An 18,720-nucleotide genomic window follows, 5' to 3' on the forward strand; every position below is an offset into this window, starting at 1 on the left:
GTGCATAATAGACGTGTGTATTGGGTTTCATGACAAAATTAGGTCAGGTCAGTGCTGGTACGTTACAAGCATTTTCATTGGTCAACTTGAAAGATGGATCCAATCGTTCTCGCTCTTATATACTCGGTGGCTATATTTGACAGAACAAAACAACGTGGCAGACGATGTTGGCGGAACTATCTGGTACGTACCTGTTTTATTTTAGAAAATAATTCATTCAGTGGAAACTGACGACAACAGACTGTGATATATTTAGATTTATCATTACTTTTATAGAGCCTCGGCAGGATTACAGCGCCTGATATTACCCAGAAGACGGATATTCGAGTCGACAAAGTAACAAGTGGCCCCTCCACCAACCTCGCTGTTCACTCTCCTTGATAGTACTGACACGTCGACTCGGTAAAATGTCTAACATTTACGCAACGATGAAATCGTGCCTGTACAAGGTAATAACACTTAGAATGGTTCATTTACATAACTGTTAAGCTAGTTTGCAACATTGTTAGAAGTTAGACACTCCAAGACCAAGAGTGGGCAAGTTGAAGAATTTTGGCAATTTTGGCTCTAGTCTCTGATTTCAGGCACCGCATGTTGACTAGATTATGTAGGACCAGAAGTCTACCCAGTTGGACATTGTATAGTGTATTACCCAGGAACTTTAACAGCATTCACGTAGATCAGCAACACTCCTTTACTATTATTTTGCCATATTTGAATTTTTGATCCTCTTGAAAATAAAGGGCACTGTCAGAAGGAACCCTTTGTCAAAGTGTTTGTAGAGCATATTCTGTTTCGAACAAACTAAATTCTACAGGTTGTGTCTTAGTGTTTTTGAACAAGGATGTTAATTTGGATCAGCTATACTTGTCACTTTTAGAGGCTGATATTCACATTATCAGTTTCCTGAATGTTACCCCACATGGGGCGTGATAAAGAAGTTGATACTACATTTTTTAAATACTCACTCATGATAAAACACTCCATTGCCTTTTCTGCACATCCATTTTGATTTTCCAAGTCCATGTCTTCATTTTCATGTTTTTCTCCATTTTCCAAACTCACTATCTCCCTTCCTGTTCTTAAAACCTTTAACTTGGTTTTAAGAAAAGTATTTTTTTTGAAGAGTGACCTTGAGGCAGAAAGAATTTATTTTTAAATGAAAAATACTGATCCTAACCATTTAGTTAGCACTACAGTACAAGGAATTTCAGACAGTGTGTTCGTAATATCAGCATCTGCCTATTTCAGTAGATGCTTCTAAATCTAATTATTGTGACACATAGGCTTGTTTGCCATTACTTAGTCTAGGAGAAAGGAATAGAATTGGCACCATACGTCTAGACAAATCAGCTTCTGTATTTCTTAGTTTTTGTCTGGACCAGACAATTCAGTGATTAACATCAAGAGCATCAATCCACAGTTGGATTGATGATGTCAGGCCAACCATACAAACAGTAATATATCATCAAAATTGTATTTCATCGCGAATCTAATCTTGAACATATGCTATCAGGATGTAGCATATCAACCCCCTATTATCGTAAGCTTCAAACCTACGTTCACCTTCTCATTGTCAGGCTTGCGATTCTGCACAGTGTGATCCCTCCTTCGACTGAATAGGATTTGTTGTGCTACTGTTTCCCTTCAGTTTTGTAAATAAAGTATTCATTGCATCACATTCAATGTTAATATATCTTAGTGATGTGAAAAGTTCTCAAAAACATTTCATTCTCCCTGAATTGCATAGCTAAGTGGTCATATTCACTTTGAGATCTCGAATTGCCTTTTTAAATTTCTTAAACTTGTATTCACAGATTGCTGACAGAAACTTGCTAGTCCTGTCATCATGTGTGCCCTCAGACATACTCTTCCTAGTTTGTATGTTTGTATGCAACCCCTTCACACCATATGTATGGTTCTGTTGTCAGACGACCTTCTACTAGTTTCATCTTACTTTTATGAAGCCATATATGAATATATTTCATTCAGATTTCTCTACAGTACCAAACTTTCCAAAAATTCCAACATTTGAGTCTATGCAATGGAAAAAGATCGAGCATTCGCAACAGGGAATGAAACATGGACTTTTGTATAATTTGAATTGTGTATCAGGAACATGTTATCATTCTGCAGTTTTATCATTTCCATGAACTTCAAACTATTCCATACATCCAATTTTGTTACAACAAATAAATCATGACAGACAAGTGAGGCATCCTTATTTGTTCTTGTAACTGTGTGTCTGAAGAAATTGCCTCCTGTGGACTTAAAACAGAAATTTCTCCCGTAATCAGTAAATTCTGTTCACACACATTATCTTTATGGCCAAAGTCAAAATGACAACTTAGATATGCAATTCACTGAGAGCAGAGATTTACCTGGAGTCCTGTATTTGAGAGTCCCTGGGACTCCTACTCCTCAATTTTGGGGGGTTCTGGACTACAAAATGGGGTCCCAAACACTTAAATATTATTATTTATACAGGTTTTGTATTGTGTCATGATCATCACATAAAATATTACTGTAATTACATTGCAAATGATACAATACCATAACTTGTAGCAAACTCAGTGAAAACATGTTGCTAGTTGATTAGAATTTTGCAAAAGTATTTAGTCTTTTTCTACATCCCTGTGGATGCACTAATAAATTTTGTTGCGTCCATTGTCAATTTTCATGCGTATAGGACGCAGGAATTCTTGTCCTGAAAGTCCGTGAGAGATTGATGAATGGTTTTAAATCACAAAAAAATTTAATATTGAATGTGACACTAATATGATTACTAAATTTAAAATCTGAAGACAAACAGTTGCATGACACATTGTCAACAACAAAGTACAAAACCTGTTCAGTCAAACAAGGGACCACATTGTGCAGAATCGCAAGTCAAACTTAAGTTTCCCATGTGAAGGCCGCTTAAAGGTGTAAGAAATCTCCTGACCTCTAAAATGTTAGCTATATTAGAGGCCATATGAGTTATAAATATGGACTTAAGACACTTTCATGATCCCAGGGCCAGGGGTACAAAATTGAGGAAGATAACACATAACCAGGCTGTGACTTCAGCCGCCTACCTGATTTGCCTGAAGTTTGTCCCATAATATTCTGAATATTAGCACTGAAGTCTTCTGGCATTCAGTGTCACAATCTTTACAATCAAAGTCACGATGCACTATGACGTCAGCTGCTGTGCTGGAATCATGAAGTGCACATCTCTACTGGCATTGTCATTTTATATGCTTAGCAAAGTTGATAGATTTTATTATTTGTACACATAATGTAACTGGCAGCAACACATTTTGTAGCACTTCTATTTTTAACGTATAATAATGTGAACTGAGGTTTCCGAGTTTTCTAGGCACATTAACTAGGGCTGGTTATTGATTAAGATCATTAACTAAGTATCATATTTCCAATGGCTGGTAAGTAGTGATATATTTATGAGTGGATTGAGTTAGTATGGTTTAAGCTGTTTTTGCATGTGGGGAATTGAACGAAAGGTCTCTGGTGCAGTCAGCGAATGCTTTAACTACTAGACTATCACACCGCTTACTATATATTTATGCATCGAGGACTAAAAAAAGCAGCACTTAATTTAGAAACAGGTCATGAACTAAAGACCTTACTTCATTTATGGTGTGAGTAAGCAAAAATTATGTTTGACCACTAATGTTTGTGTATAATAAGGCTGGTTATATAAAGTACAATATATTAAGCAGGGATTGATTTTTTTTATTCCCCCAGCATGTTCACAAACAAATCAAGTGTGCCATAATTTAACCGTGTCATTTCAGTCTTACACATGCCATAAGTACGATGGCACTAATAATTTTGATAAAGTTTCTACCAATATTGCAGTCTAAGCAATCTTAGTCTCAGTGTATTTCTTTACACTCCACCACTGAGTCTAACAAAACCTAGTAGAAGGTCCCGTCAGGTAACCTTTGAGCGACCAATGACCGTCCAGTCAAAGCCAAGACAAATAAAAAAGATTTAACCAATGAGACAACGGCTACTATTTAGGGTCTAGAGGGACTTTCAAAATATTCAGGTCACTGACACAGATCTCTCCAAAAACAAAAATCCACATATAACACAATTATTTGACCTGCAGTATATACGCTTTGGACTTTCTGTTGACATGGTTACCATTAGCTAATATTTCCGCAACATGACGTACTTGAATATTGCCAAAACACCATTTTCAGCGACTGTTTACTCACTGTTGTCATGGTTGTACGTATGCTGTGTGCATCACTCGGAAGAGAGCGTACGCTAAATAACGTTCTGAATCGTTCAGGTACAAACTTCTTCGAGATAAAAAGTTCAAAAGGTATGTGCAAATGTCCACTTTCGCGATTTGATAAGCTGTGTTCTGATTGGTCAATCTCTAAGGTTACCTGACGCAACCTCCCATAAGGTTTTGTTAGACTCAGTAGTGGAGTGTAACGAAAAGCACTGAGACTAAGTTTACTTAGACTGACCAATACTGCTGTATCGTTTTACCCCTATTTCATACAAGTGTCATTTCCTCATGTCAGCTGGCCTACGACATATTGGTGACAGTCTATGATAATTATAAATCTGCAGCTCCTGCCTTAAGTTGGGTGATGGAGAAACATAGTGGTTAGAGCACTTGCTCGTCACCCCAAAGACCTGGGGATTATTCCTCACATCGGTACAATGTTTGTTAAGCCCATATCCGGTATCCCCCGCCATGATATCGCTGGCGTATTGCTAAAACCAAAGTAAAAATAAACTAACCCGATTCCAGAAATCAGTCTGTGCAAAGACCTTTAAAACTTCTGGCCCACACATTCCTCAAGGCATCATCTCAGCACAGTTTAGTCTCATCCTACTGACCATTGTTGGCAGAGCTTACTAAATGGAACAGATTGTTACAAGACTGGCTTAAGATCAGATGTTAAGTGGCCGACTGGTAAAGTGTCTTTCAGTCTTATAAACTGAACAAGAAATCCATATATGTGAATAATGCGAACAGTTCTGAAAAATATGGGTTCAGTCGAGTAGAGTCATAATTTTGGCAACAGCCATGTATAGCGTGCATGTTTAGTCTTCGACTTCATGATAAAATCGCCTCCATATATTTCCAAGTAGACCCATGAAGGTCCCAGGTTAGAATAGGCCTTCAGCAACCCATGCTTGGCATAAAAGGCAACTATGCTTGTCGTAAGAGGCAACTAACGGGATCGAGTGGTCAGATTCGCTGACTTGGTTGACACATGTCATCGGTTCCCAATTGCGCAGATCGATGTTCATGTTGTTGATCACTGGATTTTCTGGTCCAGACTCGATTATTTACAGACCGCAGCCATATAGCTGGAATATTGCTGAGTGCGGCGTAAAACTAAACTCACTCACTATTTCCAAGTATAAGTAACAGAGATCAACTCTGTGACCATGCCACCTGACTCTCCACCAAAGAGATCACATAGATCTCTCCACAATGCGAATTTTCTATTAATACAGAGAACTAATTTACGTGTATTGATATCTGTTACGCATGTGTTATTGATGTTTCCAAATATTGAACAGTTTCTCTATTCATGGTCAAAGGCTTAAATTACTTCAGGTAATGTTTAATGTTAGCAGTCAAAGAGGTAACTTGGACATGTGCTCCATAGTGCTAAATGAAGCACTATACCTCAATCAATTCAGTCACCATGGTTAATGTAATCCTGGAGGATGCAGAAGGTCGCTGCAGATAGATGGGTGGTAGGGTTATTAAAGGGTTTGCTTGTCATTGTTTGCTGATCCAGTTCACGTGGATATTCCATGAATTTAAATTGTAGCATGCATAAGTTCAATTCATTATTGAAAGGCTCAAAAATTGAGTATTAACTATTTTTCAAACCAAAATCTGTTTCCTTATCATATTAATTTTTGTTTCATTTGACATGCCAGTAAAATAAATGAGAAAAATATGATAATGCTTGACCTTTATTTCATATTCTGTACAACAACAGTGATTTTGAAGCCAGAGTTCTATCCATAGACGCCCAAAACACACGTAATGGCAGAGACCATATACCGTTGTACGGTCTCTTGTTATGGCATGGGATGTTAAGGCCACAATTTTGTACAAGGGCATTCATATTATACCATCCACAACATATTTGGATGTTTTCCCTCGCAAAGACATTAGCCTGAGCATGCAACATAGAAAATCCCATGTAAACAAATCCATACTGAAGTGAGCAATATCATTATACCATCTGGTGATTAAAGTTCAAAACAAAGCCTAGCAGGAGAGTAAATACGGTTTCAGTGGTACATAATCATGCCAAGTAATGTTTTATCTTATCTCTTTACTGACCAAGTGTATTGTCACCTGTTCATTTACCTGAATTCATTGAAGGTAAATAATGTGGTGATTTAGTATGCAAAATAGTTACAAAATTCCTTTCAAAGTTCTGAATGGTAATAAGTTGGGGATGGGTGTCAATCTTCAGTTCACATTATGTTGTAAGTTGTGACTGTTTTAAGTAAGAGTTCAACCCTGCAGTAAAGTTTAATTTATTCATATGTTTGAAAGAAAGCCTTGTGATGGAAATGGAATTTTAATGCATTATCTGTTTGTTTGCTGGTCCAGGGCCCAGGTTCAGAACAGGTTGAAGTGATAACCAACGCAGATGACATCAAGGAAACTGATGCTCCAGAATACTCCTCCAATAAGAAAACTGATGAAGTGACAGGTATATTACCATTAACAGCTGGCCAGTTGTATCCATATCAGTATTTTATAATCATATCCTCGTGAAGTTACAGGTTAGAATAGATGTCATAAGGGGTGATTAAGTAGGTAGGGTTACATTGACTCTATCACTCCGATTATGTACCGTATATTACATTAGATGAGCCAGATTTTTTGTAGAATGGGGTCGGTTGTCTGTGAGATGCAATTCATGAAAATGTTTTGCTTGTCAGTGCCCTGTCAGGACGATCTTACAGCTTAGCAGAAGCGTACAACGGTTACATCCGGTTTGTTATTAATGATCAATAAAAAGCATACTAAAGCGTACGGTTTTCATTATTTCAAAATATTTTGTTCATAGGAATTATTACAAAATGACACATTCCAATCTGATCAGCTGTTTCCTGTGACTTACATACAGTGATTGCTTCCAGCTGTTTTGTAATGCCACACAAGCGATACACAAGTATTGGTAATAATGGATGTGATTGCTGTTGTTATGTTTTTTGCACAAACACTTTCAAGAAGTGCTTAATTCCTGTTCATTTGTAACATGTGCCTTTGTCATAGTATCCCCTTACCACTTTTCTTTAATATTTTTATTTTTAAATGGTCAGAGCTTTATGTAACTGGCAGGTTATCTCTTATCAAAATGTTCATAATCCCTACAAACTTCTTAAGCCCATTCATAACACATTGGCTACAATCAAAATTAAGAATTCTTAGAACTACGAATGTTTTGAGACTAAAGGCCCAGATGTCTCGTAGTGTGAGTTGGCCACGAGCTATAGTGGAGGGTTAGATTATGTACGAAACATACCATTTTGACACTGATTTTAAGGGTCAAGGTTAGTGGGTTGAGTTATCTAAGGTAATATACGGTATGTTATTGTATCCCACATGCATAGGTCAAAGTTCTTCATGTCAATCACCTTACTGTCTGGCCCATACTCCATAATTTACAGATTGCCATCATCTTATAAATATCGCCTTAGATCATGTAGATGTCCTTGAACGTTGGAAGTGTTTTATGTTTCTGGTTTATTTTCTGAGGATCTGTGTAACTATTTTATTGAACTGGCCAGGAGAATGTACATACTCACGCATGTAGATAATCACATACACACCAATGACAGGAAATGTTATTGTGAATAACTAGACCTGAAGCGATTGAGCGAATAATTGATTAATTGAGCTATCAGGCTTGTGTCAGCAATAGAGCGATCTAGTCTGGGACGATTAGCCCCGTCCACTTCGATTTTTGACATTACGGAGGTACAACCACTGACTAATCACTAAAAACATATGTTAATGGAAACGGTGTTGGTAAATTCTGCTGATGGTGTTTGTTATTTGTGAATAATATTTGAGAGGAAAGTTATACGTATTTAGTTTTAATAAATCTTAGTTCACAGGTTGTAATTGGCAAGTGAAAACTGGTTACATGCCCGATGAAAAATCATCTCAGCCACCTAATGCATGAGAGCATGAAGCTGTGAACACAAACACATGTTCAAGTTGTAGATCGTTATTTATAAATGGATTGTCAACGCTGTGCCTGGTGCCTTTATTTCTTCATAAAATGTTCAAATTTAGTTAAATCAATGCAAAAGCATGGGTTTCTGCCGTTTTGATGATATTTCCGGTCTACTGCTTCTTGCACTGTATTTGTCTATTTATAATTAACGTAAACAAATCAAACACAGCATTATGACCTTTTGATCTAATTTAGGGGATTTGGAAGAGGTGATTCGGCTTCTATACAGTACGTTTCCATGGATGTACCTGGACCTAATCTGCTGGTTGTCTGAAATTGACGCATGCAGCTGTTTTGATTGACACTATTGACAGAATAGATCGATCTATCAGTGAGCTTGGGAAACTAATCAGTATTCATACCAAAGGAAACATGAAATTAAGCTTTAGATATTTTGGTTGTTATTTTTTGTGTTAGTTGAATGAAGACACTTACAGCTGAAGCGGTTTCCTGACTTGCAAACTGCAATAAACAACATACTCACATGTGTGTCTCAACATAAAGTATCTTCAGTTGTCTTGATCTTGGTAAAAATCAGCACCTGTTTCAACTGAACAATCTTATGATTTTTTCCTGTTATTGTCCACATGAGTTTCAATTGCAATTGATTATTGGTTCATTACTGTCTGATAAATGTTCTGCATATCGTGAGTGATAACCAGCACTACACACAATACCTAAAACCAGTTCTCCTTATTTCAGACCCAGGGAAGCAGCCGGGTTTGTTGTGGCGCATGTCTAGCGGCATATACAGCACAGCATCAGGTGCTGTAGGCTACGGTTATGGAGGCGTTAAGTGGGTCGCAGGCAAGACATACGACGTTGGATCTACAGTTGCCAGTAAAGTCCCAAGACCACCCATCCCATTTGTAAAGAAGAAGGACAAGAACGAGTGACGTATTTGCAGAGAAGCCTGTTGTTTTGTCAGTTGTTTTGATTGTAAACATGTTATACATTAATGATTCTTTTGCGTTTGAGCAAGTTTTTGAATTTCATGCTGATTAATGCAACCCCCAAGCCTTGCATATGTATCCATCCATTTTATTATAAATGCCTTATAGGTTACTGACACATTGTTTTTTGACAGCTTTTGGTCTTTTTATGTAGTTGAAGAGAATTAAGATTTATCTTATTCTGAATGATATCGTGTGGCGAATCATTGAAATCAGTTTGATTTAGTAGATCAGTGCTCTTCCATTCAATGATAGAAGACCCCTCTGCAATAAGGAAAAAAACATGTGTCCTTATTAATGGCTGAGCCAAAGGTGTTTTTGAATATCAGCTTCCTTATTTGCTTAACACAACATTTTTTAGTAAAGTCTTACTCCCTTTTTAGGTGTTAGAAGCTGTTTTGATAACCGTCCATATTCACAAATGTGGGCATTCCCACCATACCTACAGAATGTACAGAAGAGATGATGATGTCTTTAACATGTCTTACACACAAGAAATAATTGGCAGTAACCAGTAGTTCCACTGAGCATGCCAAGAATAGCATAGCAAAATTAGGTTGTACCCTGATCTAGTGTTAACTGAGAGCAAAGTACACATAAGGCAGGGATGATGTACGTTAAAAGGTTATATACAGCGACTGAACAGCAAAGAAACGCAAGTTTCAAAAAAGTGAAATCTCATAAGAGTAAGCATTCAATGTTCATGTCTTCTATTTCAAAATACATGTACTCGCGCTCACACACACACACACACACACACACACACACACACACACACACACACACACACACACTGTTGCATTTCTTTTGCAGCTGATTATAGATACTGAATGTGTTCAAACATTGATCTTGTGTGTTTCCATGAGCCTACAAGGATGTTTGCTTATGAACAGACTAGTACTGCCAACTCAGTATTCAAGATGAGTGTACCTTTGGTCTTTCAGGTATACTATGGTATTTGAATCTCAGAACCCCAGTAAGTTAACTTTAGGATTACAGTTATGACAAAACCCTACTGACTTTGTGCCAAATTTGATGATTACAAGTTCTCAGTGTTCCTACGCTATAGCAAATGTTCACACATCAGTTCAATTTAATTTGGAGTGTAGTAGTTTCCAGAGTGAATCTAAAAAAGAGATATGAGATTGTGAAAAATAAATCTGTATTATTTTTCAAAGGTAGTCCATACCACACCCGGGTTTCAACCAACAGTTAACAGCAGAGACGAGCATCCATTTTGGCTTTCCGTCTACATCTAACTGGTGGGTCATGATATAACTAGAATGGTGTTGACAGTGGCTTTAAACCTAACTCACCATTAAATTATCTTGTCGAGAAAATTTGAAGGTCTGACGTGAACATTTGTCTGCCGGTTGGGCAAAAGTTATCAATTTTCCTAGGTTTGTGCTAAACAAAGAAAGTAGAATAGTTATAGTTAGTGTGCAATGTTCCCACCTAACAGTGATAGAAAACAGCTGTAGTCCTTAATGTTTAACAAATGATGGGTTCAAGTAGAATAATGGGCTGCCTTTAGTCGGACGTAATGCTGGAGTTATCTGTGATTTTACATTGAACTTGATCCAAAACTTAGATTATATACTGTTCAGTATTTTGATTGAAATAATAAGATATTTCATACAGTTACTTAAATTGACATAAAGAACTTCTTTTTGTGTGTCTTTTTGGTCAGTAGACCTAAAATATTAGCTGCACGTTTCTGTTCCTCAGTATTCTATCAAATACTATTAGTAAGACAACATATCCAAGCCGTCAGTAACAATCAGACCACACCTGAATACTTCCAATCACTATCAAAATTCAAGTAGTGTTATTACTTGAATATTTGGAATCAGGATATTTTTAATATTCCTGTTGGCCTTTAAGTAGTTTTATACTTTGTTTTAATTAAGCTATAGATTGGTTTAAAATTACCCAAGTATCTAACACTCAGACTAATCACCACTCAGACTAATCACTGTTTTCACTAATCATGCAGTTAATTTTGTAGATCATGGTTGTTGTACTTTTGACTTCAGTATATTTTGTTTTTGAGAGATTTTGTAAGTAGCAAATACATTATATCACTACTCATAAGCCTGATCACATGAAAACCCATGAGATTCATTTGACTTGTGAAGCATAGAATATGTTCTAGCCAGTCAGGCAAGTGACTGTGGAGATTTACAGGCCTGCATGGATATTTACTAGCCACAGATTAGCGGGACTGGTTATTTCTCAAAAGAAGTTTAAAACCACATGAGTCTTCCATTTTCAACATAATCTGTAGAAGTAGTAGTAGTAGTGTTAATGAATCAGCTGGTCCTTAAGTTCCCATCTTATTCTGTAGAGACTATTCAAGAAGTTAGCAATGTCTTATGTGGCCATCTCATGTAAAATCAGACCACCTGCACTTATATGATACCACTTCAGCAAAATGCAATTAATGTGTGTATATATATAGTATCACATCAGACCTTTTCTAGTCAGCCAGATAGATTTGAAGCATTTAAATACTACAATGGAGAAATCACAGTTTCTGAATAGAGGTGTTAAAGAAATGAAAAAGAATTCTTTTAGAAAGTTGATATCTGATTGACTCGGAAACCCATGCATATCCATGAAAGTTCAATTTCTGGGTATCAGATATAACCAGCTATGGTGATAGTAAATCTGTAGAAGTGTGTAGGTTGACTTTATCTTAATGTTCATCTAAATAAAATATTGTTACACTGCACACATTGTGAGAGATATTTGAAGGTTGTTAAAAGATGTTTTTTTTGTCTAAATGCTGTTGTGTTTGTATTGCCATCCACCATTCTAGTCATTAATGCCAGTCTCTTAGCATCAATTCTTTTGAATACACATTTGAGGAAGTGATTTAACTTTTTATATCTTATATGCCATTAATTATTTGCAATATGTTTGTTTGTTATGTTACTGTATACCAATAGTTGTGCCATTGTACCACTTTCTTGTACCTTTCGTATTTCAAAGTATACTTGACAAACTTGAAATGTCTGCTCTAAAATTTCCTTACCATTGTTTACCTGACAGGTATTTTCTACCGAAACAAACTGTGCTTCATATACTTTAACCCACCAACTTTCAACCTCAGAATCAAATCAGTGAGTGGTCTTTTTCAAATGTGCAAAAAATGTGTTAAGGAAATGGTTCATTTAAGTAGGGGATTTTTTAAACTATGAACAAATTATTTTATTTTTATGTAGTTATGTAGTTAGAAAATCAGAGCTGCAGTGCTGGAGTAGGGTAGATCACCAGCTTGTGACAGTGACTGTATGTTTACTGCTGGCTTCCACCAGCCATCTCTAATGAATCCTTAATCCTTAGTAGAGGTATTGTATCAGATATGCCCAGTATTATCAGCATGTAGGTATATTTAGGTTCGTTCTTTCCATGATTCATGTCACGATATTGTTATAATGCTCTGTATATCAAGTGATTTCAAATGATGAAATTTATCATTTGTGTACTATAATACACTAGCCAACACTTTCGAAATATTTCTGTAATTCAACATGCAAGTTATTTCTCAGTTACCTCCCTTGTACATGCAAATACCATTCTATCAGTAATATTGTCATGAGAGAACAGACAAAGTATATAGCATGATTATCACCAGCATCTTGTATTGTTGTATTGATCAACTTCAGTTGATTTAGTGATGTTTCAGATTGGTTCTGAATTCAAAATTTGGAATTACTCAAAATATTGTGATCTGTATCGTAAAATGGTAACATATTTTCAGACTTTTGACTGCTGAATTTCTATCGTATCTAAGGAGATTTTCTGAAGGCCTGGGTTGTGAGATGTGTCAAACCAGGAGAATGGGAGAAATGGTAAAGACATATCCATGATTTCTTCGATATCTGATATATACTAGTTCTCAGAGATTGCAAAAAGCAGCTGCCATGGACCATTATGCACACAAGAACAAAAAATATCCCATTAAGAGTTTGAAGTTTACTATTGATACAAGGGAGTGGCCTTGTCTAAATTAAAAAAATGGCTAATAATCCTGAAGATGGCCCATTGTAAAAGTCCCAATCACTCCAGTTCTCAGAACAACATATTATCAGGGCATATTTTACATGAGAATGTGTCTATGTCCCAGACAATCAGAAACCCCATCTCCCTTCAGGTATGCTTCAAGCATTGTCTCTAGAACAAAGAATCAGATCCATGTAGTTGATTATTTGTCACTTTCATTATTTACTTTCCCCAGGTAATGTATCTTGAACAAATACAGGGATTTATCTAGGAATTAAAACTAAATTGTTCAAACATTTAATGTTTGAAACACTTTTTCTCAACATGCTGAAAATTCAGATTTTTTTTTTTTAATTCTGAGATTCATTGTATTTTGGGATTGCATTCTATGCAGTATGATTCAGCATTGAACTTCTTCTTTCTTTGCTTTGTTATCATTGAGCATGTTACTGTACAAAGCCATATATGTAGTTATTGGTTATGACATAGAATTTGGACATGGGACCGAATTTCAGAATATGAAAACGTCTTGATGAATCCTGGAATTAGGTATATGATGTCTCCTTAATGGCATATTTATGCACTGGTGCTGGATATACTGTAATGTTTGTTTTATTTAACAAAATAGCTTGGTTAACTTTGTCAGATGACATTAGTCATGTGTACAGTGTGTATGGTTTGAGTGACGATGACAGAAGTTGTGGTAGCGGTTTGTGATTTTGCTTTCACTTAATGTTCTGTACTTTTTGTGTCTCACCCAGGGGTTAAAAAATCTCTTCGCCTCACGCCCGGGACATGTAAGTTTTCATTTTGGGCAATCAAATACAGTCAGGACGCGTTAATCCGGACGCTTCTGAATGGTGGAGCTTTTTACTTCGGACCAGGCAGTTTTCTCAGTGCTTCACGGAGATTAAGCGTCTATGGCCAGTCGGCACACTGGATGAAATGCTTGATGAGATATTTCTTGTAGTGGGCCTTGAAAGTTCTCATGATGCCAGCATCCATTGGCTGAATGTGCGATGTGGTGTTTGGGGGCAAGAAATTAACTTTCATATTGGTCAGTTTGACATTGGCACACTTGTGACTGGCAGCATTGTCACGAAGTAAGATCACGTGTCAACCACATGATTGCATCTGTCTGTCAAGTGAACATAGCCAATCACAAATCATATCCGATGTCCGAAATTGTGCTCTTGCCGATAGAATGTCCGAATTCTTGACCAAAATGTTTACACGTAAGATCAAAATTGGCTTTAGGGTTTTCCCTTTTTTTTTGTGCGGTAGTAATTTCACATCTTTTACGCCTAGGGGCGGGACTTGCCATTATGACTGACAAGCGTCAGGTGATCTCATTTTGACACGATCAGTGTTTTATACAGGAAGTAAGCATGACAGGTATTACTCCAACTAACCAAAAGTGAGACCTACTAATTGATCAAAATCACAAACTAATGACATCTTCAACTCGCAAGTGTCACTTAACAAGTACCACTAAATGGGGCTCATGGTGTTGAGAGATTATCCAAACCTTTTTGATGTACCACCGGACAAAACTATGTGTAATTAGCTAATCTGTTACCGCTGATTAATGTTCGGATACGGAGAGTGAAGCACCGGATTACTGAATCAACAGGTAACGAGTTTACATAGTAAACAAGATTGGTTACAGCTAGCTATTGTTCGGATATCGCGGGAATCGAATTGTCGGGGTCCGGACTAACGCGGCCTGACTGTGATGGTATCTTACTTGTCCTTGGATTGCTAGATAGTTTCCACTTACAATTTCAAACTGCAAATAAACCATGATTTCATTTCATTTCATATCTGCTCATAATGTAGCTATTACATTTCACAATAATAGCAATGTAGAGCTATCGTTCTTTGAAATTTATCACTCTTCAACAATTAGACCAGTAAAGAATGTGTCATAAAATCAGCACAGGTGGAAAGTTAGTCAGGACAAGTTACTTTCTTGAAAATGAAATCACTTGCCCTGTGGCAAGTCAGTGGCCTTTTTTAAAAAAAATGAACCCCTGGTCTCACCATGGTTATAGTCCACACTGCAGTTTGTCATATCTCTCAGATTACACTGTTGTTATTGATGTGACACAGGACCTTACTTATGGCCATCATTCTGTAGATGAGGAAAGAAATGTGTAATCTGCTTACAGCTAGACTCACGTTATTGGGCAGTAACTTCCTGGTAATGGAAGAATATAGAGGCTTGTATTTATTGTAAAATAACAGTGATGGTAGTAGATCGTAGTAAGAAGTGGGAAACGAGTGTTGTGATAACACTAATACTGGCCATTTATAATGCTTGTGGTTTTTCCACACATTTTTGCATGCTCAAAGCATTAACATATTGTTACCCCAGATAACCCAAGCTGCCTGTTAGGCGCTAGGGGTTTATAGTCATATGACTTAACCAACCGGGTACCCATTTTCTGCAGGGTGAACAGACACAGTGTTGAACAAACTCACATACCCAAGGTGAAAGCACATGTATCAGCTTTCTTTTTTTTTTTCATTTTTGACAATGTAGCCCGAGAAGTGTGATGGTAGCAAATACTTTTCTTGTATGTAAGGCTTTTCCTATTTCTACATGTTGCTGCATATAGATTCCCAGTTTTCACGTAGAATTTATTTTGTCTTAGAAAAATTAACTCTCCAGTTAGACCTTGTTATATTTGAAACTGCTGCCAAAAGAGAGTTGGATCAAATGGTGGTCACTTGTTGCCTTGATATTACCTGTTTATTGATGTAAAAGTGTTACAGTGGACCAGACTTTTTGTTGAATTGATAAATTTTGATTACCTACTTATAAACATGAAACCATAGTATGGAATACCTATTTCTGAAGGGCTTCTTGCTTAAAATTTACAGTCTTTCAAGACAAAAATGGAGGGTGGTGGGGTAGCCTAGTGGTTAAAGTATTTACTCATCATCCTGAAGGCCCAGGTTCGATTTCCCACATGGGTACAGTCAGTTAAGCCCATTTCTAATGGCATTGCTGCAATATTGCTATGAGCATCGTAAAAACCTCACGCACTCACTCACTCTCTAATACTGTGTTTAAACAATATATCACAAGCTCTGGTGGTATTACATTTTGTTGTAAGGTAAAACTTACACCAAGTTCAAATTTTTAGTCGCACTAATGGTTCAGCTCTCATGAATCTTAGATGGTTCACATCTCATTTTATGAATCTTTTCCAAATCTGGGATCTGTCACTTTGCTTTCTCCCAACTTGCAATGCAACTCAAGCCGTAAGGTGCCAAAACATTATACATTTGATGCTGTATATATTGTCAGCTTCATGTTCTATATGTATTGGAAAAATCATGTGCCACTTTGCTTTGACTTGTTTTAGTATCATATTATTTAGCAAGAACTATTAAGGCTGGAACGATTCACCAATGTTTCTCAATATCAATCTCATAAAAATAATACATAAATGCATATTGAAGTGTCAGACACTTGCATTTGAAAAATCAGTATTGTCAATTCAAAAGAAGTTAAATGACTTGATTCTTTCATTTTCCAATAGTTTATCAATTTTTGCAATAACCAAAGTAATATGAAAGCATCAGGTGCTCTTAACCTCTTTCGAGTAGCAATATCTTAATTGGAACTGTTGAAAATGTGTGTGTATTTCAGTAACAGCAGAGTCCAATCTACTTCTGTAAAGCTATAGAGGCAGTGGGGTAGCCTAGTGGTTACAGCATTCACTCATCACAGCAAAGACCTAGGTTTGATTCCTCACATGGGAACAATGTGTGAAGCCCATTTTAGGCCTTCCCTGCTGCGATATGGCTTGAATATTGCCAAAAGTAGCGTAGACCTAAACTAACTCACTCACTCACTCACTGTAAAGTTATAAACTGTTGTGGTAATTGATTATATGGGCACATTTGCACAAAGTGATCTTAGCTCAATGGCAATCTGTGTCAGCGTATGATATTTACAATTATTGTAGTCATATGTTGCTTTTTGTGCAAGTGAGTTCTGCAAACCAGATGGTCAACAATTATGTACTGATTACTTATGTCGTGTTGATTTCCATATTGTTTTTATAACTGGTTATTTAGCGTAAACATATGAACATCAAAGTAACATTAATAGTTTAGATCAATGTGTCATTGTGAAAACTAATCTGGGTTTTCTTTCCGCTGTTGTTATTTGAGTATAACACATTTTGCTATTTTTGTCTAAATATTGTAATGTGATACACATCATATCATAAACATGAGATTGCTATACATATCATTACATGACATCTGTGTTTCGTTTCAGCCTTGGGTGTTGGAAACGTGTTTTCCAATACTTAAATAATACTAGAGGTGTGATGATACAGAGAATTCATGATACAGTACTTATCACGATATCTTGGAATAATACTAGACAATTCAACTCACATCACGATGTGCTGTCTTTAGTTATTTTTTTTTTAAGAAAAACGTGTATTTGATATCAAGTAATAGAGTGAATTTTGACATAACCATGAATTTCTAGTGAAAATGAACAATTTTAAGGTCAAAGATGCATATCATAAAAGTATCAATATATTTATCGTCCCGATAAAGTATCACAATTATTGAAACTATGATATATTGTCACAGCTCTAAGTAATACTGTGTAATCATGTTAAAATATTGTTCTTTTTTGACAATGTGCGCTCACTTTGAGTGATATTATGTCATTTGTTTATATTGGAACTCAATAATAGTTACTTTTCAATTACTATTTTCAATAATTACTGTTTGAAAGGATAATATTTTTCCAGTGCTCTCACATCTGACTTCCAGTATGAAAGTAAGTCACTGGGTATAGATTTTCGAAGCTCTCTTACTGCTAAGATGGTCATAAGTGCCATACATTAACATTGACTTACAACTATCTCAGCATTTTAGAAAGCTTCATAAATCTAGGCCGTGGAGTTTCACCATACAAGACTGACACGGAATAAAAGCATGAAGATAGTGAAGGACCAGTCTTTTATCAGAAGTATGGGGTTATTACCTCTCTAGATTCTTGTCATGTTTTTGACACCCTGCATGTCCCAGTACATTGTTTATAAGCCCATCCAAATTACTTGTATAACTCTCAGTTCTCCAAATGACTGATAAACTGCTGGTCCTATGGTTCATAGAGCATGGGATGTCAAATTGTTTTATTCTTGCACATCAGCCCTTGTATACTAGAGGTGATGGGAGATGTTGGATATCACAACTAGAACTAACCAAGACACTATGTTATGTTTGACTGTTAAACTGTTTTGTATGTGAAAGAAAGGAGATATCTGCATACTTCATTGGTATTACAACCCTTTTCCTTATGTCAAGTTGAATGAGGAATATATATGTAACATGTGGATCCATGTTGTAATAGCATTGATGAGAGAAATAAAAATATATTTTGAAAGTGATACAGTGAAGCCTCGTTAATCCGGACGGTTGTGTTTTTCAGCAAATTCGTCCGGAATGCGAATCATCCGGACTAC

The 18,720-nt window shown here is 36.5% G+C and overlaps 1 protein-coding gene across 2 annotated transcripts; it reads left to right on the plus strand.

Annotated features, from left to right (window-relative positions):
* The first annotated feature begins 139 nt into the window (after positions 1-139).
* Positions 140-18,645, plus strand: LOC137261845 (transmembrane protein 263-like). Of its 2 annotated transcripts, none has more exons than XM_067799647.1 (4): positions 140-183; positions 277-449; positions 6,617-6,719; positions 8,958-18,645. In XM_067799647.1, exons 2-4 carry the CDS (start codon positions 408-410, stop codon positions 9,149-9,151), a joined length of 339 nt encoding a protein of 112 aa, XP_067655748.1. In that variant the 5' UTR covers positions 140-183; positions 277-407; the 3' UTR covers positions 9,152-18,645. The 2 variants fall into 2 exon arrangements, with proteins under 2 accessions (XP_067655748.1, XP_067655749.1); XM_067799648.1 differs by having other exon boundaries at positions 155-183; positions 257-449.
* The last annotated feature ends 75 nt before the right edge of the window (positions 18,646-18,720 follow it).

Source organism: Haliotis asinina, chromosome 14, assembly GCF_037392515.1.
Source record: "Haliotis asinina isolate JCU_RB_2024 chromosome 14, JCU_Hal_asi_v2, whole genome shotgun sequence".
NCBI classification, from domain to species: domain Eukaryota; kingdom Metazoa; phylum Mollusca; class Gastropoda; order Lepetellida; family Haliotidae; genus Haliotis; species Haliotis asinina.